Source organism: Fistularia commersonii, chromosome 21 (assembly GCF_037954325.1).
Source record: "Fistularia commersonii isolate RoL2024-O1a breed Wild chromosome 21, RoL_Fcom_v1.0, whole genome shotgun sequence".
In the NCBI taxonomy this organism is placed as follows: domain Eukaryota; kingdom Metazoa; phylum Chordata; class Actinopteri; order Syngnathiformes; family Fistulariidae; genus Fistularia; species Fistularia commersonii.
Window position 1 is genome coordinate 2,064,022 of NC_141304.1, and position 27,358 is coordinate 2,091,379.

Sequence of the window (27,358 nt, forward strand, 5' to 3'; positions counted from 1 at the left end):
CTGTCCGCCGGGGCACCGGTGCTGAAAAGGCTCGGCGCAAACCCGGAAGTATTCGGGTCTCTCTCTCTCTCTCTCTCTCTCTCTCTCTCACACACACACACACACACACACACACACACACACACACACGGAAGTGGGATGTGAAGGGTTAATATCGACACGCGGGCTAGAGAAGCGTGTGCGCAAAGAAACTCGTTAAAGTCAGGCTCAAACCAGCGCAAAGTCAGACTTTTTTTGGCGAATTTTTAACGGAATTTTTAACGGAAATCGGACGGGGGCGGAGTGTGTGTGTGTGTGTGTGGGGGGGGGGGGGGGGGGGGTTGACTTGCCTGGTCGGTGCAGGTCGCCCGTTTGTGCGCGCCCACCGGGAGCCACCCCGCGCATCCCGACGCCCCCGGTACTCCGTCCGGTCCGTCCGGTTCCGAGTCCACAGGTGGCGGCGGGAGCCGGTTCTTCCGTCCGCGGCCGCTGACGCTCCGTGCGCTGGCCGCCGCCTCTGACCGCCACCGGGATCTGCGGGTTTATTTCACGCAGCCCGTCCCGGTTCCCTCTCTCTCTCTCTCTCTCTCTCTTTCTTTCTCTCGCTCTTTCTTTTAACCCCCGCACGGCCGGTGCGCGTTTCCGGTACGAGGAACGCGTGGCTTCTTTTCAACCGGATGCAGGAAGTGAGGAAGGAATTGGGAGTTTAGTATAATAATAACAAAAAAAAAAAACAACAAAACAATAAACACAAATAAATCTATTCCGGTACTTGGATATCTAAAAAAAATAAACGAAAAATAAAGAATCAATGAAAAGCCATATAGATAAAAAATAAAAAACATATAATAAATAAGCCAAATAAACAAATTCAATGATAATGATAAACAAATTAGACCAAAATGGAGTGTGTGTCATGTTTAAGTACAAAAAACAAATAAAAAAGGCAAATATTTGATTGAATCTGAAGTGTTTATTAAATAATAAATAAGTAGATAGATAAATGCATAATAAATAAATCACTTTAATAAATATTTGTGATGTCACCAAACAAATACCGGCACACCGTCAGGAGACGTGGAGAGGAAAAACATGAAGGAATCTACAAACGCACGCCGTGACGTGAACGGGTCACATGACCCGGCGGGGGTTTAAAATCCTGACCGCCGGTGCCCCGACTGATAAACAGATCCAAACTTTCCACTCGGCGACCACACACACACACACACACACACACACACACAAACACACGCCGCAGGCCTGTGCCTGTGACACAAAAGTGCATCTGGTTCTGTTCAGAGTTCCTGCGTTCCCCTCGCTGCACGCCTCACTTCCTGTTTCCCCCCTCCAATCAGAGGGCGCCGGGTTTTTTTTTTTTTTTTTTTTTTTTTTTTTATTGATAAATAATAACGGAACCGCAGGATATAAATAAGAATACACGGGAGGCGGATGGAGAGCTGAAATGTACAGATGTGGAGGGAGCGATGGCCTCCCCTTAGCTTGCGTCCCTGGCTTTGTATCTCACGAGAAGGTCCCCCCGCGGCTGCAGCATCCCGAACCCGTAGCGGCCGGCGTCCCCTTCCGGCGGCGAGGCTTCCGGGTCGCACGGCTCCATCTCCAGATGGGTCAGGACCATGTAGACGAACCTGGGGGGCGGGCGAGCGGGTTAGCATTAGCGTTAGCCGTCCCCGGGAAGCGAGGGCGATTCCGAGCCGCGGCATGAGCCACTCACTGTCTGATGGTGTTGATGGCGAAGCGCTTGCCCACGCAGCCGTTAGCCCCGGCCCCCCACGGCATGCTGTAGTACCTCAGCCGCCTCCCCGCCTTGTAGAAGTCCGTCTTGGGCGAGCCGTCCGCGTTCAGGAAGCGCCTGTGCTTGAACGTCTGCAGAGGGAACGCACCAGTCAGAACAAGAACACCTCCACCTTCCCACGCCAGTTAGCCGCGTGGCTCTGCTAGGCTAATCCGGTTAAACCCAGAAGATCGATAGGACCGCCGACCTTCGGCTGGGGGTGGATCTCGCCGTCCATCTGCGGGCTGGTGAACGGGAACAAGCACACCCTGTCCCCCTTCCTCAGGCGGTACTCCTCGCCGTCGGCCATGCGGAGCGTCTTCTCCTGCAGAACTTCTCTGGTGATGAAGGGGGCGGCGGTGAGCCGGAGCGTCTCCTCCAAGGCGCTGTCTAGACGGGGGGCGACATTAAAAGTCGATCTCGCTCACGCCGTCACGATATATTTCGCTCGCTAGCGGAGCGGCGGCCTCACCGAACACCGGCGTCCTGACGGTCGCGTCCAGCCGCGACATTTCAGGGTGTGGCGGCGGCGGCGGCGCCGCGGCGCTGAACTCCCGTCTCACCGCCGCCAGCGCTTCGGCGTCCGTCAGCAGGAAGGCCAGCATCCAAAAAGCGGCGGGTCCGACGTTACCCTGCGGCGCGGGAGGGGAGACGCCGTCACATTTTCTAGTTACTGCTAACAGCTAAGACAATTTATATTTCATTATATTTCTTATTCTTCCTCCTTTCCACTATTATCTATTACTGTTTTTTACTTGAAACTCTGGCACGACGATTTCCTTCGGGATTAATAAAGTTGTTCTCATCTCACATTGAAGTATGATTAGCGGCGAGCTAATTAGCAGGGAATCACCATCCCAGTGATTGTTTAGTTTAAAAATAACAGCCGTTTAGCGACCCGCTACTTTTGGACTCGGCTGCGGCGAAACGTGTGACGACAGCGCCCCCGTGTGGCCGAAGCGTGCAGACGCCGCTCCAAACAGTGTCGCTTTTTCGCCAAAAACTCGCCGGTTGACTCGCCCTCGGACTCACCTGCGTGGCCCAGAGCTGGAGCAGCGCCGCCCGCCGCTGCGTCTCCTCGTCGGCGCCGTCTTCCTGCAGGAGGCGCCGGTAGGCGTAAAGCCACGGGCTCGAACCCGAGTCCTCCGTCAGCCCCGCCGGGGTCAGGAAGTCCCAAAGCCGGCGCCGGACGTCCCGCGCCGTCCGCCTCTCCTCTGCGGCGCACGGGAGGAAACTCGGGTTAAAACAGGAAGTTGTCGCGCCGCCGAGGTGGGGGTCAACGGGTCAGCTGCGGGTGCGAACCCGATCCGACCAATCAGGGGCGTGGAGACGACATATGTGAACCGTGACTGAGTAGTCGCCGTGGAAACCGGGGGTAAATAGACCCGCGACGGTGACATAATGGAAGCGGGCTTGTTATGCTGCGTGACTCATCGGCGTGCTGCCATGGTGACGTAAATCTGATACACCTCGCGGCGGCGGCGGCGGCGGCGAGGGGGTTCGTGAAGGAGATTAGTCAGGAAAGTAGTTCCGGCAAGTTTGAAACAAAGGGAATAACGTGATTTCGTAATGTTTTTTTTTTTTTTTTCTTTCTCAACACGGTTTCCTCCTGCACGTTCAGACACGGGAGAGTTTCGCCGTGATTTTACCGCCGTTTTAAATTTCGGGGGCGGGGGCGAGGAGGAAGGGGATGTCGTCATACCCGGGCCGAGCGTCCCGCGCGCCATCTTGGTCAGCAGGCCGTCGAACTTCCGGTACTCCTTGTAGACGTGCGAGGGATCGGCGCCGTTGTTGTTCTGCTCGCCGCCGAAAAGGGTCAGGTAGCCGGACCTGAAGGGGGAAGCAATGTTTGACACGTTGATGCAAAACACACACACACACACACACACACGGCGGTGCCTGAATATTTGCGTCAAAGCCCGTCGTCGCCGCCGCCGCGTGTTTACAAACAAGTCCTCCGACCCCCGGGGGCCTTTTCGGACGTGTGTGTGTGTGTGTGTGTGTGTCGTAAACGCCGTCTTACTTGAAGAGCACCCTGTAGGAGAAGTCGAACAGCCCCTCCTCCTTCCAGTCTTTCCGGTTCGGAGGAGCTTCGGCTCGCAGCAGGACCTGCAGCTGCCTGCTCGTGGCGTCCATGAGGGCGGCGAGGTTCACGCCTTGGAAGTGCCTGCGGACGCCGGCGGGAAACGCGTCAATCACGATGACGGGCTAATCGTTTCACATCTTGTTGATTTGGCCCGGCACACTTTTCTTTTAAAGTCTGCGGTTACATGATTTTAATCTGGACAGCTTTCCAGACGGGTCGGGGAGGTAAATACTACATAATATACTTTGTAATAACACAACTTGTGAAAGACAGTGGAGTTATTTGTAGTGTTAATAATAATAATCCTCAGTTTGGACTGAACCATTCCCTTGGGAGGGGGGAGGTATAGACACGGGCGTAGATACGACATGATAAATATGTATCAATTGTATAGTTATGCGATAAGTATGAATGATAATCATTATAAAATTTGACAGGCGATGGAGTTTTTGGGTGATAATCGGATAAATACTGTAAACCCTGCTTAAAGTGATTTATTCCACCTGATGCCACTTTTATTTATCATTTAAACTACTTTTATTGTGATTGTGTCTTTTAAATCCGGGTTTTGTGTACATGTATATACGGCGTCATCTAAGGAGCCTTAAATGTATTATTATTCTAATTATTATCATTATTGATAAGCTTCAGTTTGGACCGAACCATTCACGAGCGAGGGAGGGGGGGGGTTGGCGTACGTTTTCATCACGGCTTTCGCTTCCTCCGGCCGGTGGCGGCTCGGCAGCCGCAGGCAGAAGATCCGCTCCATGAGGACCTGGGCGTAACGCGTGAAGTCCAGACGCTCGGTGTCGCCCAGCACGGCGTCGAAGGAGTGCGGGTCCATCAGCACCGTGACGTAGCGTCCGGCCACACACACCTGCACGCCACACAAACAGGAAGTCACACCGACGTATCATCACCAGATAATAAATATGATAATAACATTAATTTGTTATATTGTGTACACACACACACACATGTGTGTATATATATATATGTATATAAGCTGAAAGGAGGTGGCACAAAATAATCCAAAATCCCTGGACAGACACGTATTACATATATCCAGATCAAATATATGTAATACAAATATATATATACACATCTGTATCTACAGGACTGTCTCAGAAAATTAGAATATTGTGATAAAGTTCTTTATCTTCTGTAATGCAAGTACAAAAACAAAAATGTCATACGTTCTGGATTCATTACAACTGAAATATTTCAAGCCTTTTATTATTTTAATATTGCTGATTATGGCTTACATCTTAGGAAAACTCAAAAATCCTATCTCAAAATATTAGAACTTTATCACAATATTCTAATTTTCTGAGACAGTCCTGTACATATATGTTTACATGTGTGTATTTGTGAACAAAAAATATATATGTACATATATATATGAGCTGAAAGAAGTAGGTAACAAAATATTTACAAATAATGCCTAATATCTGGGACCACACACACAGACACACACATATATATATAGCTATATATGTGTGTCTATAGGGGTGTGTGTGTGTGTGACACCTGAAAGAAAGGAAGCACAAATAATCTTTTTTGACGAATCCCTTGACACACACGCATGTATGTGTGTGTGTTTAGGATTCGACCGAACGACAACTAAAAGAAAAAGTTGCACACACACACGCACACACACGCACCGTGAATATATCTCCGTGTTTCCGCTTCATCCGCTCCAGGAATCCGGACGCGTCCCTGCCGAACTCGAAGGCATGTCCGAGCCAGGGGAGCAGGCCTTTGTCCAGGGGGGGCTCACTCTGCAGTCTGACACACACACACACACACACACACACGCATGAACACACACACTCACGCAAGAAACAGCCCGGATGTGTGTGTCGGACGCCTCACCTGGTGCGGGTCGTCCTCCTCTTCAGCAGCAGCAGGCAGAGGAGCAGGACGTGGATCAGCAGCAGGAGGACCCACGGCATGTCGCGTCACGGTATGCGGTCGTCGCACCTTCTTCCCTTCCACCCCGTCTGCACGTGCTTTTTATCTCACGCCGTTTCCCCCACCCCCGGCGCTGACGTCACCGGTCGTTGAGCAACTCGGTCGCGTCCACGCCGGGAGCCGCGAACCCACGGGACCTCGAGATCCACGCACTGGCGCGATTTCCTTCTCCGGTAACAACGGACGAGTAAAACCACTTTCTCTGCCAAGTTATTTATTTTTTTATTTTTTTTTTTTCTCTCTCAAAAGTATTTCTCCCACGCGATGACGTCATGGAGGAAATCACACTTTCCCCCCCCACACCCCGTGAAAACGCCTTTCACTTCAACTCATGTTTATTTGACTTTTTTACACACACACAGAGACACACAGTGATTCTAGACAGATGTTAGATGATCCAGAAGCAGCCGTTTGGACTCGCAGCTTTGTTTACAGATAAATTTGTCAGCGAGGGGGGGAAAGGTCACGACCTCCTGTCGTCATGGTTACATAAAATTAATCACCATGAAGAAGAAGAAGAAAAAACAAAAGAGTCACCTTTATCACACCTGAGTGCGGTTAGCAGTAGGCATGCTGGCTGTCACACACACACACGCACACACACACACGCGCACACACACACACACACACACACACACACACACACGAGGATAAAAGTGTTTACGGTGGCCCAGAGTGTCCGGCGCCGCTCGGAGCTGTAAATAAAAGAGGATGTAAACGGAGGCTTCCTGCCGCAGGTCAGTGTGTGTTTCCAGGACGCCGCCTCCGTCCCCGAGTTCCATCCGGAATATGGGGTCCCCCCCCCCCCCCCCCCCACCCCCCGCATCACTGATCCCCTGCCGCCGGCCCGTGCGGCTCGTGGACGTCCTCGGGTGTCACGCCGAACGCGGCCCCCGTCCTCCTCAGGAGGTAGACCCCGGCGTGCAAACCCCCGACGTTGACCCAGACGGTGTGCAGCTTCCTCCACAGCCCCCCCATCCGGGACAGCGCCTGGAGGCGGGGGAGGACACACACACACACACACACACACATGAGCACTTTCGTATTTGCCCGTTTCAAACAAGATTCCCCACTCGGTGTAAACACAGCTACATTCTTCCCTCCCATCGATCACTCCTGGGGTGTTATGAATGCGGGGGTGAGGGGGGGGGGGGTGAGGTCACTCCTGCGCTCCAGATCTTTGTTGAAAGCCCAGTTGAGCCGTCGTAAACAAACGAGGAGCGGGATAAACATTGACCGCTCCGGCTTTTTCCGGACCGAGCTAAATCTTTACGCGACGCCGACGCGCTGTTTGTTCATGCCAAACTTTAAGCGAGTGGTTTTCCGAAACCCGTGCGCCCACGGGACGTCTAGCTGGTGACTTCACGGCGGGACGGAGCGCGGCCAAAGGTCGAAACCTCTTTTGAGGCTCGACGCCACAACTTCCTCTCCGCTCGGCGTACGAATTCACAGTGTACACAAATACCGATTATTTATACTTTGCTAATCTGGCTAGAAAAGAGGCGCTCGCTTTTAACTGTTTAGCCGAAGTGGAGTAGCACTTGTAGCGAGGTTGAAACCAGGTCAAGATCAAGATCTCCTGAACTGATTTTCAGAGGAAGGGGGTGGCTGGCGCAACTGGTTTTCTCTCAGGACTGGCGTCGACGCTAATCCGCTAAGCGGCTAATCCTAGCGACAGGGCCGCTCCCCGCCGGTACCTTGGAAAAGCACTTCTTGTCCTGGGTCAGCAGGACGGCCTTCCCCGAGCCCGGCCGGCAGACGCGCGCCATCTCCCTGAGGCAGGAGGGGTAGAGGTCCCAGTTCTTCTTCCTGGAGCCCATCCTGGAAGACAAGGGGCTGAGATATGAGTCTGCGTCGCTTGGAGGCCGTCCCCCGCCGCCGCCGCCGCCGCCGCCGCACCTCTTCCCAAAGGGCATGTCGGTGATGACGATGTCCACGGATCCGGTCCGCACCGGCAGCTTGCACAGATCCCACTGCACCGTGTCGATGGGGAGGCCGGAGGAGGAGCTGCCGGGACGAGAACGCCGGGGTTACCGGGGGCGACCGGACATCGGGCGCCGAGCGCCTTCGCTACCTTCGCCGCCTTCGCCGCCTTCGCCGTCACCTCGTCCCCTCTCACCTGCCCTTGTCCCCCATCCTCTTCTGGATGTGACAAATGTTGTTGACGGTGCGGTTCACCGCCATGTCGTTGTTGTCGCCGGCGACGTAGAAGGCCTGGTTGAACTCGATGGCCCCCTGGGGAGGGAGGACGTCGGCGTCAGGCGTGTCAAGACCGACCCCGCCAGGAACCCCGACACTCACCTCCAGCGGTATGGCTCCGGTTCCACACATGGGGTCCAGGATCACGTCCGATGGCTGAGGCTTACACAGCCTGTCGACACGAAAACAAGCTTTTTCATTAAAAAGCCTGATTGTCATGACGACGTTGGTCGGCTGTTTTCAGGTATCAATGTAACGAAAACCTATTTTTCATTCATCGACTAACACCGTAGGTGTCACTACTGCAGTGATAGGACGGTAAGTATTGCTGTTGTTCGCTGCCAGTTGCTGTTTTTACACACGTTGACACTGTTTACTGTTTATATACTGCCCAAAAAAATAAAGGGGAGAATTAAATAACACAATGTAACTCCGAGACAATCAAAGTGTCGACTTATGAAACAGCACTTATTCATTTTGACTTGTTTTAAGGACGTTACATCGACTTGTAGTCTGTTTTTACACTTTCATTTGGAGTGCGACTCCAAATCCAGACCTCCATGGGTTCACACATTTGATTTCCATCAATCATTCTTGTGCAAATAATAAGAATATTTCACTCATTCACATCTAGGATGAGTTATTTTTCTGAGCGATGTATATTGTCTAAACATTTAATTGCAACTTGCTCAACAAGTCCAAACTGCTTATATACACTGCTCAAAAAAATAAAGGGAACACTTAAAAAAACACATCCTAGATCTAAATGAATGAAATATTCTTATGAAATACTTTGCTCTTTACACAGTTGAATGTGCTGACAACAAAATCCCACAAAAATGATCCATGGAAATCAATTGTATCAACCCATGGAGGTCTGGATTAGGAATCACACTCCAAAGTAAAGTGTAAAAACAAACTCCAGGCTGATCCAACTTTGATGTAATGTCCTTAAAACAAGTCCAAATGAATCTGTGTTGCTTCCTGAGTGGACACTATGATTTCACACAAGTGTGATCGACTTGGAGTTACATTGTGTGGTTTAAGTGTTCCCTTTATTTTTTTGAGCAGTACATATATATATGTGTGTTTATCTTTAGTTTTCTACACTTGATAGCTTTTTCTTGCACTGTCCACTTTCTGCTGTGAGTGGTCGGAATTCACTGAATATTATATTCTATTGACTTCCATGCTAATGTGACTGGAATGTGTTTCCGAACTGTTTGATATCAAAACTCAAAGCGCTGGGCGGCTGACGTGCAGGCCCGAGCGCTGGTGAGGTCACATCTGGCGGCCACTGGATGAGGAGCGCAGAGCCAGAGTGGCGCCCCCTGCTGGCCGGAGCCGGGAAGGTCGCCCTCCCTTTCCAGGCAGTAGCCGTCGGCGCGAGATCTCGTGCCGACCTACCTGAGCATGCCGTAGCAGAGCGTGGAGCGAAGAGTGGTGGGTCCGAAGTGGCTGATGTTCCTCCGGTGGAGGCTCTCCTCGGTGAGCGCGATGCCGACCACGACCTCCTCGTTGTGTATGTTCAGCAGGACCTGCGGGGCGGGAGGAAGCGACGGCGTTCGTGATCCGCACCTCAAGTCACGGGGGGTCCAATCGTAGCCCGGTCGGGGATGAAGAGGCGGAGCGTAGCCTGTCAATCACGCTATCGCTGTGACTTAGGCCTGACTAATCCCTGCTGTTATTAATCGGGGTTTGCCCGGGCTTTGTTTTGGCTAAAACAAACACGGAGTTCCACCCGCGGCGCACGCTCCGCCTCCAACAATAATATTTGTCCCCGTTTGACACAATGGATTATTTTAATTTTTACACGGCGATGGGGGGGGGGAGCCCATTTCTAAACGCTGCCAAAGATAATCTGCGTCAGGGCTCTTTGTGTTCGCCTGTCGGAAAGCGTTGCTGAAAGCGGCGCCGGAGCGGGGGGGGGGGGGGTTTCATCTGCTTTTGTTTGAGCCAAATCCAATTTAGAGAAATATGTCCTGTCAGGAGAGATAAGGATCCCCGACAGGATCACTGACAGCTGGGACGAGCGCTAAAGATAATGAATGGATGAATGAATGAACATGGAAAACGTTTTAACATTCATCAAGCGACGATCGCGGGGGTTGTCATTTTGCAAAATCCGATCGCCCCCCCCCCCCCCCGCAATCACACCTCCGGACAAGAGAGTCTCGACTCCTTAGTTTGAAGCTGAATATATTCGGTGATCTAAGAATGACCTGCGGGTGGTTTGGTGGGACCGTCTTCGGACGAGTGTGTAGAATGTAAACACACATAAAAATAGAGTGGATCAACACATCACGTCAAAAAGCGGCATGCCAAACACTGGGCGGATCCCAGCGAGGCTACCTTGGGTTTTTCTTGGCTCCTGCGGGCCCTGTTGTGCATAAGAGCACCAGGCGGTAGCGGCCTACCTCCACGTCAAACTTCGTCATGTCTGCCTTCCACTGGAAGAACTCCTGCACGGCCCCGCCGAAGTCCCTGGCCGCCTCGTTGGAGGAGAAGCTGTGTTTGTCGCCGGCCCGGTTGCACGTCACGCGGAATTTGATGGGCTTGGCCTCGGGCGGCGCTCCCCCGTCGGCCGCGCTCTCCGCCTCCGGCTCGGCCTGCCGCTCGCCATCGGACGTCGCCTCCTCGTGCTGCCCGGGGTCCGTCGCGGCGGCTTCGCCGCCCGGGGCCACCCGGGGGCCATTCCCCCCTTTTCTGTGGCCCTTCTTCTTCTTCAGGGTGCGGTTCTGCTTCCACACCTCCAGGGCGTTGGTCCACGGAAGCTTGGCGGCGAGCTGCTGCAGCTCCTCCAGCGTCTCCTCCTGTCAAATCAAATGTGCGGATTTATACGCAGCCAGATGCACAGAGACGACACTGCTCCTCCTCGACCTCCCCCGGCTAGCCCTTTTTTCTGCATCGTCTTCTCTCACACCAACCATCTTCATGTCCTCTTTCACTCAATCCATAAATCTAACATACAACGTGTGCTGTCCCTCTGATGTACTTGTTTCTGATCCTCTCCATCCTCGTCACCCCCAAAGAGAACATCTTCATGTCCACTACCTCCAGTTCTGCTTCCTGTCTATTCCTCAATGCCACTGAGATATTCTTATTAATTATAAGTATACAAGTTAATTATCATCAACACTACACAGACATTCTTCCCATTTCCCACGATCTTCTTCTGGGCGGGACTACAAATTGACCGTCTGCTAAAACTACATTTCCCAGGAGAGCCGTGCGACCCACGTTGCACCGAAGCGACCGAAACCGGAAGTTAGGTAAGTCAGCAGCGTCACCTTGGATTCTTTGAAGGTGTAGTGCTCATACTCCTCCACCACGACGAACAGGTTGTCCACGGAGCGCAGATGATGCACCTGCAGGTGAAGATCACGGAGAGGAGAGGGGGGATGACCGGGTGGACAAAAAGGATCCGGGGGAAAAGAGGGCGGGGTGGCTGCAGTCGTCGTCTCACCTGGGGTAGCATGTCGGTAGTTACCGGGAAATAAATACGCCCGCGGTCCTTGCTGATCCGCGCCTCGACGCCGATCTTCTCGCGGACCTCCTCTGCAGCCGTGTGCTCAAAGCCGGTGGGCACCGTCGCCCCGATGGTGACGGTGACGGCGGACCCGCCGTCGGGGCCGGTCTCGGTGGGGGACGCGTCCATGGCCGTCCCTTAACCTGCTCACCTGGACTATGACTTGTTAATATCAAAGCACCGGAAATGTCACTACTCCTTTACTTTGTGGTTTAATTAAATCGCAGTGTTTCTTTTTAGGGAGATCCGTGCATTAATCCCGTAATTTCACATGGAGCCAATTTAACGTTTATTTCGGGAACAAGCTCACACTGGAGCCGTCGGTTGGTTAGCTAGCTAGCTAGCTAACGTTAGCCAGCAGCCGTATTTGCCGTCACTATGAAGTTTGCCGCTACTCTGTAATGGCGCGATAAGTACTTCAAAATAGGATTTTTGTCGCTTCTAAGAGGTTTTTATTCCCGATATGACGAGCCCATCGACATTGCATAGAAGCCGATAATAGTCCCGCACCGGTTAACCGGCGAACTCGCCCACTGCACACGGATGCCAAACACGAGGGGGAATGCGTCATTTCCGGTCACCAGTCACAACATCGAGACTTCCGCCGCCGGCTGCCTTCAAAATAAAAGCCCGGGTCTTTTATTTTTACTTTTATTTCTGCCCACGTCGAAATGACAACATCACGATATTGTTTGAGTAATTGTTTATGGATCGTTCCTTCTTCTTTTATTCTTTTTAATCCGAGATTAATCCTTACATTTTTAAACAAATGTATTTTATGTGATCTGTCCAAACATGAATCTTCAATCTTTGTAGTTACTGCTCACAGTTAAGACAATTCATATTTCATTATATCTATTATTCTTCCTCCTTTCTACTATTATCTATTACTGTTATGTTTGTTTTGGTTTTTTTTTACTTGAAACTCTGGCACAACAATTTCCTTCGGGATTAATAAAGTTCTCATTCTCATCTCATCTCATGTATTTCATGTTTTTGCAGTGCTGTGAGACATTTGTTAGCATTTAATCTTTTTTGCATTATTTCCCCAGCCCTTTTTTATTTGTGGAGTCAAATATATTAACGAAAAACACACGCAATTTCAAATGCCCATATTTTGTTTTTGTTTTAATTGGACAGGCAAAATTAACCCTTTTTTTTTTTTTAGCTCAGGGACAAAGATTGTATTCTGGGCCTAGACTGGGCACTGCGGCCTTGTGGAAGAGCAATCTGTGGAGGGTGAAGTTCCAGATCTCCTTCCAAAAGGCCACAGGGAAGAATCTGAATATGTTTTCTGAGCTACAGGGATCCAAGGGAATCCCATGTAGCGTCTCTGAACAACGTGAGCTAAAGCTCGGGACAATCCGTGGTTGAGTTTTTGTTTTGCTTACAATAACGCGGTTGTTGTCATGTCCCAATTTGTGAATTAAAGTGGTTTTCTTAAAAGTGAAAAAAAAAAATCACCTTCACTCACTCCCATCATCACAAATGAACTCGTAAATTTCAGGGAAAGGTTTAAAATAACAGAGGTAAAATATAATCAGCTTACAATCAGTTCATAAATCCCAAAATGTGAATCGCTTTCTTTCCCCATTAGAAGTGACAATTTCACTCATTCACTAAGCTTTGATTCTCACTAGTGACCAACGGGAGGCGATATTGTACAATTTTTCTGTAGAGGGACTCTCGAATCGAAAACAAAGATTGACAGAAACATGGATTTAAAGGTAGAGAGAGAGCAGTGTCTCTTTCCTAATTTGCAAAGAATAATTAAACTCACACTCAAAATCAATATTCAGTGCGGATTTTTGGGTGGGGGATGAAAAAAAGCAAATTCGGAGGATGTAGATTCGAACAGTCAGCATGGCTTGCCGAGTTTTTTCATTTGTCTAATGGCTTATCTGGACTGCGAAACCGACCTGGAGGGAGATGGAGAGTTTTTTTCTTGTCTTTTTTTTCTCGCCGTCGGCTGCTTTTCTTTTACGCATCCTGCTGACAAATGCCCCGCTTTTGTTCAGCCTCGATTCAGGAACAAGGCAGAGAGCGACCCGCTGTGTGCATCTCCGCTGCAAAACAAATCTGTTTTCTTTGAATTTTTTTCTGTGTTTTTTGTTTTCCCAGGTTGTTGTTCCGGGTCGGGTTCACCCTCCCCGGCTGATGAGCGAGCGCGAAGGCCGAGAGGTGAGACGGCGTGCGGCGCGTCGAGAAGGCCCACACGGCAGATGGCCGGCGCCGTCACACGCCTCCCTTATTTTGCAGAGTTATTATTATTTTTGTCACACGCCTCCCTTATTTTGCAGAGTTATTATTATTTTCTGTAAACTCACATTCATGCTCCTCTTACCAACGAGCCGCCGGATTCAATGACCTGAGGAAAAGGATGACCTCGGCTTCAGAAACATAATAAAAGACAAGCCGGTATGTGTGTGTGTGTGTGTGAGGCTCTTCCTGACCAGTAGAAGGCCTGACATGAAGCCTCTGCGGGGGATTATTCCCGGGACTTCTCCGTCGCGCCGGGTGATTGATTGGCGGCGGTCTAAGTGGGCATTAAGATGGGATCAAGGGTCTTTGAGGACGGGATGAAGGAAAAGCGTGGCTTGTTTAAATAGAGCGGCGTCCGATGAGCTTCTGGACACCAGACTGGAGTCTCTGAGCAGAACGTGGGGCCAGAGGGTTCTCTTACTGAGCCCCATCTGCAGATCTGCATGTGGGTTGTGGACACCCAGCTGCCTTAAAACCTTGAGAAAGGCAATAGTTAGCTTCGGCTAGCACCACGTGACACTGCCATGGCCTCAGTCGGATGAGGGATATCCCATAATGCACCTACTTTTTCCTCTCCTGTCTGCACTCGTGTCCCTCCGTCATCGCATGACAGCTGTTGTTATTTATTTTATGAATATTAAAGCTGTTATTGAATGAATCAACTATTACTTTGCACACTGCTTCAATTTCCAGTTGAATATGAGGTAAATATAGATACGAGAACATTTTATTGATCCCAAAAGAGAAATTCGTTTCTCATAGCAGCGTAACAATAACAATGAATATGAATATAAATATAAATAAATGATGAAATTAAAGGGATGAAGACAACAAGAAGGATAAAAATAGAAACTAGAGTGACAACAACAGGGACTAAAGTAGACATTTTTAGATAATACCTTCAGATTTTATTTCATTTCATTTTATTTTTAGCCTCGTTGCTGTTTTTTGTATGTTATGCTGCTGCTGCCCTCTGATTTCCCAATCCTGGGATCACTAGACAACATCTCATTAGCATGTAGCTGTTAGCGTGGTGTGGATTAATGCCGTCCCTCACGCCATCCTCTGTTTCTATGACACTCTTTCCACCTCTGTCCTTCTCTTCTAACCTGACCGGTCGAGGCAGAAGGTCGCCTCCTGCCTGGAATCTTGTCTTCTTCTCAAAAGCGCTCAGAGACTCTCAGTAAGCCAGAATGTTTACGTCTATGGACCCTGTGATTGACAGCTGACACATTAAGCCCCGCCCCTTGATTGACAGTTGTCAGGTGACACACAGCTGTTCTGACAGGGAACCCGCTACAACTTCCGGGGTTTTGGCCCCGCCCCCTGCGCGACGTCACATCCGGGTGAAAGTTACCTGCATGGGCGCCCAAGAACACCTGGACGCCCTTCTTTTTTTTTTTTTTTTCCTTTTCCAACACAAATAAACACACAATTAAGATGCAAAAGGACGCCGTCCTACATCCGGGTGCGTTGGTTAGCCGCATTGTCATCCTGCGGGCTGGTGTCGGGTTTCCATGGCAACCACGGCTCGGAACCCGCCCGGGTCTACTTTTTTTTTTTTTTGTCCTTTTCGCCTCCAGGTCGCGGAAGCACCACCGGACACAGGTTACCCGGGTAGGAGGGGTGGTGTTTGTGTGCGCGCTTTTGCATGTGCGTGTGCACAAGGGGAGGGATCACGTGACCTTTTTTTTTTTTTTTTTTTTTTTTGCATGAAAAATCCCGTTTCCCCTGCAGAGTGGGACCGGTGTCCGTCCGCTGCGGGCTCAGAAGGGGGGCCACTGGGACCCGACTCCTCTTCATCCTCCCTCCTCTTCATCTGTTGCCCCCCCCCCTCTCCCCTGGAGGATCCCCCGCCCTGTCAGAGGGGCAGGAAAGGAGAAGAAGAAGAAGAAGAAGAGGAGGAACCGAGGAATGCTGCGTCGGGCTCCGGTTCTGCACTGATCCGGACTCGTCGGGCTGCAGGATCCGCGACGATACTCGGCTTTTGTTCCGGAACAGAGACCTGGACCCCCGCTTCCCCCCAAAACCAGCACCACGACTCCCACTATCAGGAGGAACAATGTCATCCACCAGATTCAAGAAGGACAAGGAGATCATCGCGGATTATGAGACTCAAGTAAAAGGTGTGTGTGTGTGTGTGTGAGTGTGTGTGTATTGTCTCCGCCGACCCCGTCCTTGGACCCGTGTCCGGTTCGCCCCCCCTCCATCCCGGGCCCGCAGTGCGCTGCAGAACCCCGATCAGGCGGTGCAGGTAGAACCGGGAACCATCGGGATGCGCATCTTGCTGGCGTGGGGATCCGTGCGTGAGGTTGTCCGCGTGGGGCATCGTGTACCGAACACCCCCCACTCTCCCCGGCCCCACGGGCTTTGTTGCCGGGTGAAATAACCCCCCCACATCCCCCGAATCCTACCCCAACCCCGCCCCACCCCCACGCCGCAGGACGGAGGGGCTGGCTGAACCCCGTTCTCCATACACACACCGCCGGGGGCTGTGTATACGCGTGTTCGTGCAAGTGCGTGTTCGTGCATGTGTGTTTGGCCTCCAGCGTCGACGAGGTTCGGGACTGAGATCGAGCCGTGGGGTTAATCCACGCGGATTGGGGCGCACTGTCCGCTTCGACCCCCGGTACCCGGAACATCATATTTCAAATGCTGGTGTGGACCGGAATGATCCCGTGAAAAGTCGCCGGTTCGAATCCTGGAACCGTGTGTGTGTGTGTGTGTGTGTGCGTGTGCAAGATCCTGCAGGGTCTAGGGTCTGCAAGCGGTGTAACTTCTAATCCTGGTGTTTGCAATCATGCTCCAGGGTGTTTGCATACTGTACATGTGTCCGTGTGCATGTGTGCGTGCGTGCGTCTGTGTGTGTGTGTGTGTGTGAGATAGACAGGAGGCCGAACCAAACCCTTGAGTTTGGCACGACGGTTTAATCCTGTGGTATCCCAGTGCACCAATACATCTGCAGCACCTCGGTTGATTAGTCAGTGTGTGTGTGTGTGTGTGTGTGTGTGTGTGTGTCTGTGTGTGTGTGTGTGTGTGGTCATCAAAAGGACAGCTGTGGGATGGGAGATATATCATTAAACACACACACATCCTGAAGCGGGCGGTTCCGTGGAGGTCTAGCTCCGATCCCCTCCCACCCCTAGACCCATTACCTGCACTCTTAGCATCTTAGCATCTTAGCGGTTGCACTAATGTTAGCCAATGCTAATGGAGGGGAGGGGGGTCATCCGAACCCCCGCTCCCCCGTCCCCTGCACTCACCGACCCCTTGAGCTGATGAACATGTAAAGGGAAAGCTTGGAACGTGCACGGACGGATGCTAATTTATGTAGCTTCATTCACAGCTGGTCCCCCTGCTCCCCCAACATGATAAAATTCAGATTTGGAAATTGCACCTGTCTCCTGCTTGACTTATTGCTTCATGCATAAGTGGGAAGATGTGTGTGTGTGTGTGTGTGTGTAGGGGGGGGGTCATCTGTCATTGATTTGGAGGGGGGTCTCTATTATGCATGAGGAGTGACAGGCTTTTGTTTGAGCGGAGCAGGAGGAGAAAATGCAACCGAAGATGCAATATGGAATAGGACACACACACACGCTCACACACACACATCAGATAGCCCACTAAGTGAGTTTTGGGGATGGATGGGAGGCGTGTTAGCATGCTAGGAATCATAGCGTGGAAATGAGCCAACCCATGAGGTTGCCGGTTTGATGCTCGGCACGCGTGTGTGTGAAGCAGTTTGAAACCGCTAGTTAATGAAAGAGTATAAATAAGTGGAGGCCATGTCCCGCTGCGTGACAGTCGCCATATGTTTTTTATTTCCTTGTTTATTTATTCTTTACGCAAACACTTCCTAGCTAGCACCGCTAGCTCCCTCCTGGGTCAACACAAACAACCGCCCCGTCTGGTGAATCCACACGAGGGATTGGAAACACAACAAAAGACGGCCGTTCGGGTCCAGACGCCGCAAGGCTGACGGTAGCTTCGCTACTAACTAGCCTCCCTGCAAAGGCAGCCCTGCGCAAGAACACGGGGCGGCCACTGATTATCTATCAGTCGGTCTGCCAAATTTCCCGTCGACCAATCGGATGATCTCGAAGCGATAAGCATCTCAAACGGAAGTCGAGGACGGCACGGCATCACTCATCTTTTGCGAAAAAAGCATCTCGCCTGTGACGTCTTTCATGGTGTCACATGGACACGGCCGTGCATCTCATGGCAACACACACACACACACACACACACACACACACACACACACTGATAAGGAAGTGTGTGCTTTTTATTCCTTCTCTTTTTCTTCCATGCTGGCTCATCCCTGCAGATCGACCCCTTGTTGCCAGAACAGACCAGATGGAATCTTAGAAAGTAATTTGATCAGCAAACGAGGAGCGTGCGTGCGTGTGCGTGCGTGTGTGTGTGTGTGTGTGTGTTTGTGAGCGATCGTTGTTTCAGAAATTTAAAATGCCTGCAGCGTCTTACTCCTGCTAAAGCAGTCTGGTGTGTCAATACACATGAGGTGCTTCTGTGACTTCTGGATAAATACACAGTGAAAAAAAACACCCTTTTGTGTGTGTGTGTGTGTGTGTGTGTGTGTGTGTTCCGGTGAGGTTGTGTTGAGGGAAACCGGGTGTGTCTTGGTGCGCCGTCGCTCCGGGCTGCAGACGGCGAAATCCGCTGGGATGAAGTGTTTGTGGTTCATGGAGCCGGTTAGCAAAGCAGCCGTTAGCGCGAATGATGCCTCTACTGTGTGTGTGTGTGTGTGTGTGTGTGTGTGTGTGTGTGTGTGTGTGTTCAGCTGATGCTGGCACATCCACCACAGTTAAAAAAGAAAATAAACATTTATTGTCAGGATTGCTTCTGTTGTTGTTTGGGGCGTTGGCTGAGAGGGGGCGGGGCTTATCAGCTGTCAATCATTCAGACGTCCGACCCTTCCGCACCCAAGGGAGTCTCCACTGAACCGTTTTTGGACCGAGGACGGAGACCCGCGGCCTGGGTTCCCTCCACCGCGGCCTGAATGGTCGGATGTTTCTCATCCGAAATGAATGAATGAATGAATTTTCTGTCCGCTCCCGCGACTCCAGTGTGAATGGAGGCGGCACAATGAACGCAGCTGCCACTTGATTCAGTGCGTGTTTGTTTCTGGAGGCTGCGGGAGATAATCATCCCTTCACGGAGCCGATGATCCGACAGGCGGAGTTTATTATGTCATAACAAGCCTCCGTCTCCGGGAGCTTTTATTTACCCCCCTCCCCCCCACCTCTCCACGACGAGGGTGACAAAAGAGCCGTTTAAATCCGCTCCCGGAGGTTAGCCGGTGCCAGGCGGAGCGCGGATCCGCCCTCCGTCCGACCATCTTCTCCGCATCGTCTTCCATCTAACCTCCCGTCCTTTTCCTCCAGAACGTCCTCCTTCTACCCAGATCTTCACCTCTTACCACACTTCACAACATCATCATCATTCATGCTCAGGTTCTGCGCGTTTCAAACATCTCCAAACGTCACTGTCCGCGAGTTCCAGCTCTGATTTGGACAGAAAATTTCTAAGAACTGCCCAGCTCCAATTTGGTTCCAGGAACTAGCCTCCTCCAGGGGAACCTTTTAGGCATACATTCTGTGAAGAAGAAGAAGAGGAAGATGACATGGAGATGAAGTGGCCACGGCGTTCAGATGGGTTGAGGTGGTTGGATCTTCTACCTGCACTGCTTCGCTGTTTGAAGAACCCCGTTAGCCGTTAGCTCAGTTATTAGTTCAGCATTATTCAAAATGTTGATTCTCCTCTGCGAACCATGGAAACCCTTCTGAGGTGTCCTAGGCCAGAAGAACTTGGACCTCTTTGTCACTCTGTGACTTGCTAGCTTTGTCCATTTTGCTTTGGGAAAACAGCCTACCGGTGACCAGAATCAAAAATAGCATTCTGGAAGAAGTATCTGGTAGTTCCAGGAAGTAGCCTATGGGTTCCACCAATCGCTTACGTCAACTGAGTGACCAGAATAAAAAAAAAAAGCACTCTGCAAGAAGTATCTTTAGTGGTTTCAGGAAGTAGCCTATGGGTTCCACCAATCACTTATGTCACATGAATGACAAGAATCAAAAAAAGCACTCTGCAAGAAGTATCTGGTAGTTCCAGGAAGTAGCCTATGGGTCCCACCAATCGCTTACGTCCACTGAGTGACCAGAATAAAAAAAAAAAAAGCACTCTGCAAGAAGTATCTTAAGTGGTTCCAGGAAGTAGCCTATGGGTTCCACCAATCACTTACATCACATGAGTGACCAGGTTAAAAAAAATCACTCTGCAAGAAGTATCTGGTAGTTCCAGGAAGTAGCCTATGGGTTCCACCAATCACCTACATCATGTGAGTTCCTGTGGAAACGTCAAAGAGCACTTCCTTGGAGCAGGAGCCAAAAGGATGATAGGGACAGAAGATCCAGATGCACCAAGGGGCCTATCGACAAATATGGCGCCGCGGAACGAAGAACTCTGGTCATGCTGACGCCATGTCGCCTTCTTCTGCCTGTTCCTTTTGCCGCCTGCGCTCGAGCATACCGTGCAATGCTGCCCCATCAGGACTTAGCAGCGGTTAGCCGTGTTCGGCTACTCGTCCGCAACCTCCTGTAGACACATTTAAAACTACATTTACTGGATTATTTTGAATCTGTAAGCTCCAATGAGGAAAAGGTAACAAGTGACGAAGATGCACGCGAGGGAAAAAAGACCTGACATGCCAAAGCACGCCACATATCCGATCTTATCTCCAACTGGAAACTTGCACAAACAGGAAGCGCTAGCATGAGCGTGTCGGTTAGCCACAGTACCGATCCCGAGCCGGCGCTGATTTCACCGCCGGACAGAAGGGACGGGGGTGTGATGGGGCAGCAAATGTTGTTGTTGTTGAGTAATAATTGCACAACTTCCTGTCGCTTCACGCTGACTCAAACCCACAAAGCCGCCGCAGATCAGAAACCTGATTTTTGGAAAGAAAACGAACGATGAGAAAGACGGCCGTCGCACCAGAATAGCTCAGCGGAGGGAATTGCAAAAAGTCACTTTCTCCGAATCCGGCTCGGGGATCCGTTGCGCTCGCCGGCCCCGGCCCACCAAAGCCCCGCGGCCCAAAATAACCTCAACTTAATGAAAGAGTGCGTTCGACTGCAGGGCGAGAGGCGCCGGGAGAAAGAAGGGAAAAAAAGTTCTGGAAAAAAGAAAAAATTAGTTCATTCATTCATTCATTCATTCATTCATTTACCCTCTCATTCCTGCCCTGCTAACCCCTTCCCATCCATCGCCGTGTCGCCATGGAGACGCCACAGCCTGTTGTCTAATGTAGTCCCAGAAAGGGGGCGGGGCCTGATGAAGGGGGCGGGGCCACGTCGAAGTTGTCGTCTCCAGGTGCCGCCGCGTTATCTGGAGGCGGCGGGAAACCGGTTGCGTTAATCTCCGGAAGGTGTCGACCGGGGGGGGGTTAATCCCGGATGGCGGGGGGGATTATAACGAGCGGCGGCGTTAAAGGACGCAGACGGCGAATCAGAAGTCCCGATGAATGCTGTCAGTGTTTCCTTCCCTTTTCTTTTTCCCGCTTTCATGTGAGCCGTCGCTCGGCGCCGTCAGATACGGCGGGCCCCGGGTCGGGGATTAGCTGTGCGGATTCAGCTCGGGGGTTCGCTTTTGTCTGACGCCGTGTGTTTGTGTGTGTGAGTGTGTGTGTGTGTGTGTGTGTGTGTGTGTGTGTGTGAGGGGCCCTGGGATATTATTTTCAGAGCGTTTAATTCCATCTGAGGCAGGTTATTATTTATTTATCCTCAAAACACACAGTGGCGTTTTTTTTTTGTTCCCTCCTCCTTCACCCGGGAACTGACTCAAGTGTTGTGGGAAGTGTGTGAGGACACACACATGCACACACACACACTCAAGCTCATATACCGAGGCAAATTAGCCGTTTTGCAAATTAGCCGGACTTTTCTGGGTTAATTAACTCCAAACCCTCCATAGGTGTGAAGGAGAAGGTCCCTGGTTGGAGTCTCCAAGGGTTGTGTGTGTGTGTGTGTGTGTGTGTGTGTGTGTGTGTGTGTGTGTGCGAGCCCAGGCTTCACTTTGTCCATAAATGGAGTTTGGACATAAAGTGTAGCATAGGTTACATTTAGCTTAGCATTGTAGCATTAAGGGTGTCGCCAGTACAGTGCGCCTCCGCACAACATAAATACACTTAATAAAACCATTTTATTTCTTCATATTCTCTCTTATCATGCCTTTTTTTAAATTATTATTTCTTACCTATACCAGTGTTCTCAACCTTTTTTGTACCAGTGACTGTCTTTTTTGCCTGAAAATGTTTCCGTGGTTTGGGGGTTCAAATTATTAAAACTATTATTTAATCTGAATACAACCATTACACTTTATATTAAAAAATTACAATAATATTGCACTATAATAAATAATAAATAAAATAAAAATAAAGTTTTGAGGTTTCATAGCTTCATGAGCTAGCCGTTTATTGCTAATAATACATAGCAGGTGCGGGGGTTGTGTGTCAAATGATAAACTTAGGTAAGAATCTAATTTTCTTCTCAATGCAGCTTTTATATACATATATATATATATATATATATATATTTTTTTTTTTTTTTTTTTTTTTATTTATTTTTTATTTTTGTTAAATGCTTGTTTCCTCCAGGAAAAAAAGGTCTCCGTCGAATTTTGTTTTTTGTCTAATTTTTTTTCAAGGGTTAGCTTGTGTTAGCCGACATGATAAATGGCGTCATTATTGACATCATCGATGTAATCGAGACACAAACATTCACCCTCTCATTTGCACATTATATAGACACAATTATACATTCTCTTTCATTCATCTATTCATCCAAGTGTTCTTAAGAGACAACATTTACCCTCTTATTCACGTCACAGCAATAGTTGGAGGCGTTTATGGACCCGCTGGACCACAAAGGGTTAAAGTCCAGGGTGTGTATGTGTGTGTGTGACGTCACTTAAGTCCTCAAATATTAACCCGAACACACACGGCTGACATTGGCGTGCACATCGCCGCTAGTTAAAGGTTAGCTAACCCCCCCCTGCGTTAGCAGTTCGGAGGGAGTTCGCGCGTTTCCGCTGCGACCCAGCTGCAGAGGCTGGAATCCAGGGACGGGTCAAAGGTCGAGGATCCCCGACATCCTACCATTGTTTTGGCAGGCTTTCCTGTGCAGGGCGGAGGGGGCGGGGCTTCAACGGCGATGTCAAATCCTGTGCGAGGCGGGGAAGCGGCGCGGAGCAGGTGTTCCCTGCAAACGGAGCGCTGATGGATGGAGCCGAGGTCGATGTTGCGTCGTAATGAGGAGCCGCGTTCGCTCCCGGATGCCATTTTGCCGCGTCTCTAGTGGGAAAAAACGTTGAAGTATTTATGTGTGCTTACAACCTATTTCATGTTGGAGTGAGAGGGTGAATGGATATATGTCTGGATTGTGAATGAGAGGGTGACTGGTTTTATGTCTACATGATTTCTTCTTGAATCCTTTGTGAGTGACTGAATGGACCCCTGCGAGCTGTCTGCTAATGCTAGCGCTAGCTATGCTAACTGGTCTCTGAATAGCGTGTTAGCAGCTGTCGCGACGTGTTTCAAGGAATATAAAAACTAAACAAAACAAAAGAGGGGTGGCATCCATCTTTGGAGTCCTCACACAGGCTGTGATGATGGTGTGTGTGCATGCATGCATGTGTGTGTGTGTGTGTGCGCGCGCATTTTATTGTTATGACCCACTGACCGAGTCCACTTCCACGTCGGAAGCCGATTGCCATGTTTTGTTCTTTTACACGCCTGAGTCGTTCATCTTCATTTCAAGGCACACACACACACACACACACACACACACACACACACAACCCTCCCCTGGCAGAGCGAGGAGGGTCACAGGCTCTACACAAACTCAGGGAGATAAAAAGCCCCTGCATGGAGGAGGAAGAGGGGGGCGGAGCCGACACTTCTGCTCGCCGTGACCTATTTTTTCTGAAATCATCCGTCAGACGCCGAGCCGCAGCTGGTGGTTTTGGATTTTTCCTTCTGCGAAAATAAGAATAAGATAACACACACACACACACACAGGCGCGCCGCACCTCACCCAGACGTCGTCCTCCTCCTCCTCGTTTCCTGCCTTCCTGTGTGACAGCGGCCGACGTGAAGGTCTGACTGCAGATCAGCACCTGTGGGAGTCGAAGCGACGGGAAGCCGGCTCTCTGCAGTCTTCTCACGTGCGGCGGGTTCTCCGACACGGAGATGGTTTCCAAATCCAGGTCAAGCCAAGATCCGTCGTGGTGGTTTCACGCTGAAAACACACACACACACACACACGGCGGGTTAATCCTCCTCACCGGGTTCTCTTTGTGTGGAGCCTCCATGTTCTCCAGCCTGGGTTCCTCTCCATGTTCTCCAGCTTCCATAGCGTCCTGCAAGGCAAAGCTCGGGGCAAAGCGTGCCCTTGTTGCTCCTGGTTACTACAGCGAAGGCATGAGAACATGAAGGTGCAGGAGGTTTCTCTTCCTCCATCTGCTGAAGCTGACCACACACACACACACACACATGCATGCATAAACACCACAAAGAGGGGATCCGGTGTCGGTGTGGGTTCTAGCATGGTTCTCCAGCCGGATAGCGTGGGGTTCCCCCGCCGCCCTGGCCCAAGCGCTGGAGAACATTTGTTTCTCATTAAGTTCCTCTCCAGCACGGGTTCACACACACACACACACACACACACGAGATGTTTCTATACCAGGTTTGGTTTCATGGCCGTCCGCGGAGGTCCTGGTCCATGGACCCAGGAGGTTCTGGCGGGAGTTGATCTCACGGTTCTGGTCTTGCCGTGGAAACCCTGCGATGCGGGCGCCATAACACCTGGGAATATTCCAAAATGAAGTTCTCCCGCTCAGAAGGTCTCCATCCCATAAGTCCGTCTCCTAGGCGACATCTGTTGACCCGCTCTTTGTCCGGCAGAGATCCGGAACCAGCTGGTGGAGCAGTTCAAATGCCTGGAGCAGCAGTCCGAGTCTCGCATCCAGCTGCTGCAGGACCTGCAGGAGTTCTTCCGGCGCAAGGCGGAGGTGGAGCTGGAGTACTCGCGCAGTCTGGAGAAGCTGGCCGAGAGGTTCTCCTCCAAGATCCGCAGCTCCAGGGAGCACCAGCAGTTCAAGTAAGATCTTCACAAAGGGGAAGCTGGATCTGCTGGTGGAGCTTCATCTCAGTTTTCTGGGGTTTGATGTTCTTCTACCTGGGTTCTTTCCATGTTTCCCTGCATGTTCTCTCCATGTTCTCCTCCCTGGTTTCTCTCCTGGTTCTCCAGCAGGTTCCTTCCAGACTCCCAACAGTGTGAGTGAGAGAGTGAATGGTCAGACGCCTCTAGATCTGGACCCTGTGATTGACAGGTGACCTGTTCAGGTTAAGCCCCGCCCCTCATACCCCGCTCTCAGCCGCGATTGGCTCCCTCGCCGCCACCTTGTGAACGAACGAATGAATCTTCGGGCTCCTGCATTTATCCGAGAAGGAGGCAGGAGGAACCCGAACCCGTGCAGATACCGGCTCGGGTCTGAGGCCTCCAGGAGAAGAAGGAGCGGCCCAGAACCGGAGTGAACAGGAACACACCGGTCGGTGATTCACACTGCCGCTCCCAAGGAGAGCAAAGCCCTCGGGCCGAGGGCGAGGGCGATGGCGAGGGCGATGGCGAGGACGATGGCGAGGACACGACCGGGCGCCGCCCTCATTTTCCCCCCCATCCATTCATTCATTCATCCTGCAGAAACTTCCATGCAAACCTGCTGTCCATTACATGTCATCAAAGAGACACCGACGGCCAATCAGACATGCTGTTTCTAGGGTAATGTGAAAATGCATGCATGTGTGTGTGTGTGTTGGACGAAGTGGATGGGATAATGGAGTCCAGCTGTGTGTGTGTGTGTGTGTGGTGGGGGATTTACACACTTGCCTGCCTGACAGCAGACAGAAGTCTGAAACCTGAAATGCACAGGTGATCTAATCCACATGGCGAGAAGCATGTGTGTGTGTGTGTGTGTGTGTGTGTGTGTGTCACGGGGGAGAATATAAAACCGCACCACCGGAACAAAGCTGTGTTTTTCCTGGTGGCAAACTCATGCAGCAACAACTAATACGGCGCTCATTACGGCACACACACACACACACACACACACACAGGAGCATGCATGCCTCGACACTCGGGTTAACTCCAGCGGCGAGGAGGGACCCGTCCTGACGGAGCGGCGGGGGGATGAAAGTGTGAGCGAGGGCGGGAACCCACCCGTCTCCTCCGTCCAGCCCACGGAAAGGCATGTCGGAGCGTTTTCTTGTGGCTTCCCGCGCCCCGTGGCTCGTGCTGGAACGGAGCCGCGAGTCCCGCTAATTAGTCACGGCACGCCCTGAACGCCTCCTCGTGCGCCGCCGCCGTCGGAGTTCACGCACCGACTTCGAGCGATAGGAACACGTGACAGGGGTGTGGCCGCCGCCGCCGCGAGGTCGCTTCACGCTACGATATGCAACGACCGCCGAGCGCTGCACTGTTTTCCAAGGGAAAAGCCACGAGCTAGCGTGCACAGCTAGCTTGAAAGCTGTTACGCGCTACCATGGTATTCACGATGCAGGGATGTCCGAGCGCTGCAGCGTCAGAGGCTGGCACACGTGAATGTTGTCCATGAAGCGCTAACCATGAGCTAACGTGCACAGCTAGCTGGAAATCCGTGTATCGGAGTCATGGACTCCTAGCAATTAGACGCTTTGCTCTTCCAAAGCAGACGGGTTCAACGTGCAGCGACGAGCGAGCGCCGCACCATTTTATTTGGAAATGCTAATCTTTGTAGCCACGAACTAGCGTGCACAGCTAGCTTGAAAGCTGTTACACGCTACCATGGTATTCACGATGCAGGGATGTCCGAGGGCTGCAGCGTCAGAGGCTTGCACATGTGAATGTTGTCCATGAAGCGCTAACCATGAGCTAACGTGCACAGCTAGCTTGAAAGCAATTACGTGCTTCCAAAGCAACAGCATTCACGATGCAGCAACGTCTAAGCGCTTTAGTGTCAGAGGCTAGCGGGTGTTTTATTTTCCTGTGATTCCTTCGCCATGAGCTAGCATGCACAGCTAGCTGGAAAGCACTTACGCGCTTAATTAGAAACACGATTCACGATGCAGCAACATCTGAAAACTGCTGCATCAGAGGCTAGCGCATGTGATACGTGAACAGCCTGTGTGTTTTTTTTTTCCGATGAAGCACTTACCTTGAGCTAGCATGCTCAGCTAGCAGGAAAGCAATTACATGCTTCCAAAGAAATTTGATTCTTGATGCAGTGACGTCTGAGCGCTGCAGCATCAGAGGCTAGCGGATGTGTTTTTTTTTTTATTTTCATGAAGCGCTAAGCACAAGCTAGCGTGGACAGCTAGCTTGAAAGCAGTTACACGCTTCCAAAGCAACGGGATTCTCCATGCAGCGACTTCTGAGCGCTGCAGTATCAGAGGCTAGCTGCTGCTTTTTTTTCCCCATGAAGC

General features: G+C 51.0%; 3 protein-coding genes across 4 annotated transcripts in view; 1 reads left to right on the forward strand and 2 right to left on the reverse strand.

The window, feature by feature from the left end:
• Positions 1–932: 932 nt before the first annotated feature.
• Positions 933–5,919, reverse strand: LOC147221990 (prostacyclin synthase-like). Its single transcript, XM_086168747.1, has 10 exons — positions 5,733–5,919; positions 5,522–5,645; positions 4,556–4,734; positions 3,795–3,938; positions 3,474–3,601; positions 2,804–2,985; positions 2,244–2,403; positions 1,980–2,161; positions 1,712–1,863; positions 933–1,625 (listed from the first exon to the last, which is right to left on the reverse strand). The coding sequence occupies exons 1-10, from the start codon at positions 5,810–5,812 to the stop codon at positions 1,475–1,477; spliced, it is 1,482 nt and encodes a 493-aa protein (XP_086024873.1). The 5' UTR covers positions 5,813–5,919; the 3' UTR covers positions 933–1,474.
• Positions 5,920–6,656: 737 nt separating this feature from the next.
• Positions 6,657–12,218, reverse strand: thumpd3 (THUMP domain containing 3). Its single transcript, XM_086168925.1, has 9 exons — positions 11,497–12,218; positions 11,321–11,398; positions 10,448–10,843; positions 9,438–9,568; positions 8,133–8,202; positions 7,951–8,066; positions 7,731–7,838; positions 7,529–7,652; positions 6,657–6,821 (listed from the first exon to the last, which is right to left on the reverse strand). The coding sequence occupies exons 1-9, from the start codon at positions 11,686–11,688 to the stop codon at positions 6,657–6,659; spliced, it is 1,380 nt and encodes a 459-aa protein (XP_086025051.1). The 5' UTR covers positions 11,689–12,218.
• Positions 12,219–15,512: 3,294 nt separating this feature from the next.
• The window catches only part of srgap3 (SLIT-ROBO Rho GTPase activating protein 3), a 34,224-nt gene continuing 22,378 nt past the window's right edge, over positions 15,513–27,358 (forward strand). For both annotated transcript variants that reach the window (XM_086168512.1, XM_086168513.1), the window contains exons 1-2: positions 15,513–15,947; positions 24,803–24,998. In XM_086168512.1, coding sequence (XP_086024638.1) covers positions 15,884–15,947; positions 24,803–24,998 — 260 coding nt within the window. In that variant the 5' untranslated portion in view covers positions 15,513–15,883. The remainder of the gene's footprint in view (positions 15,948–24,802; positions 24,999–27,358) is intronic.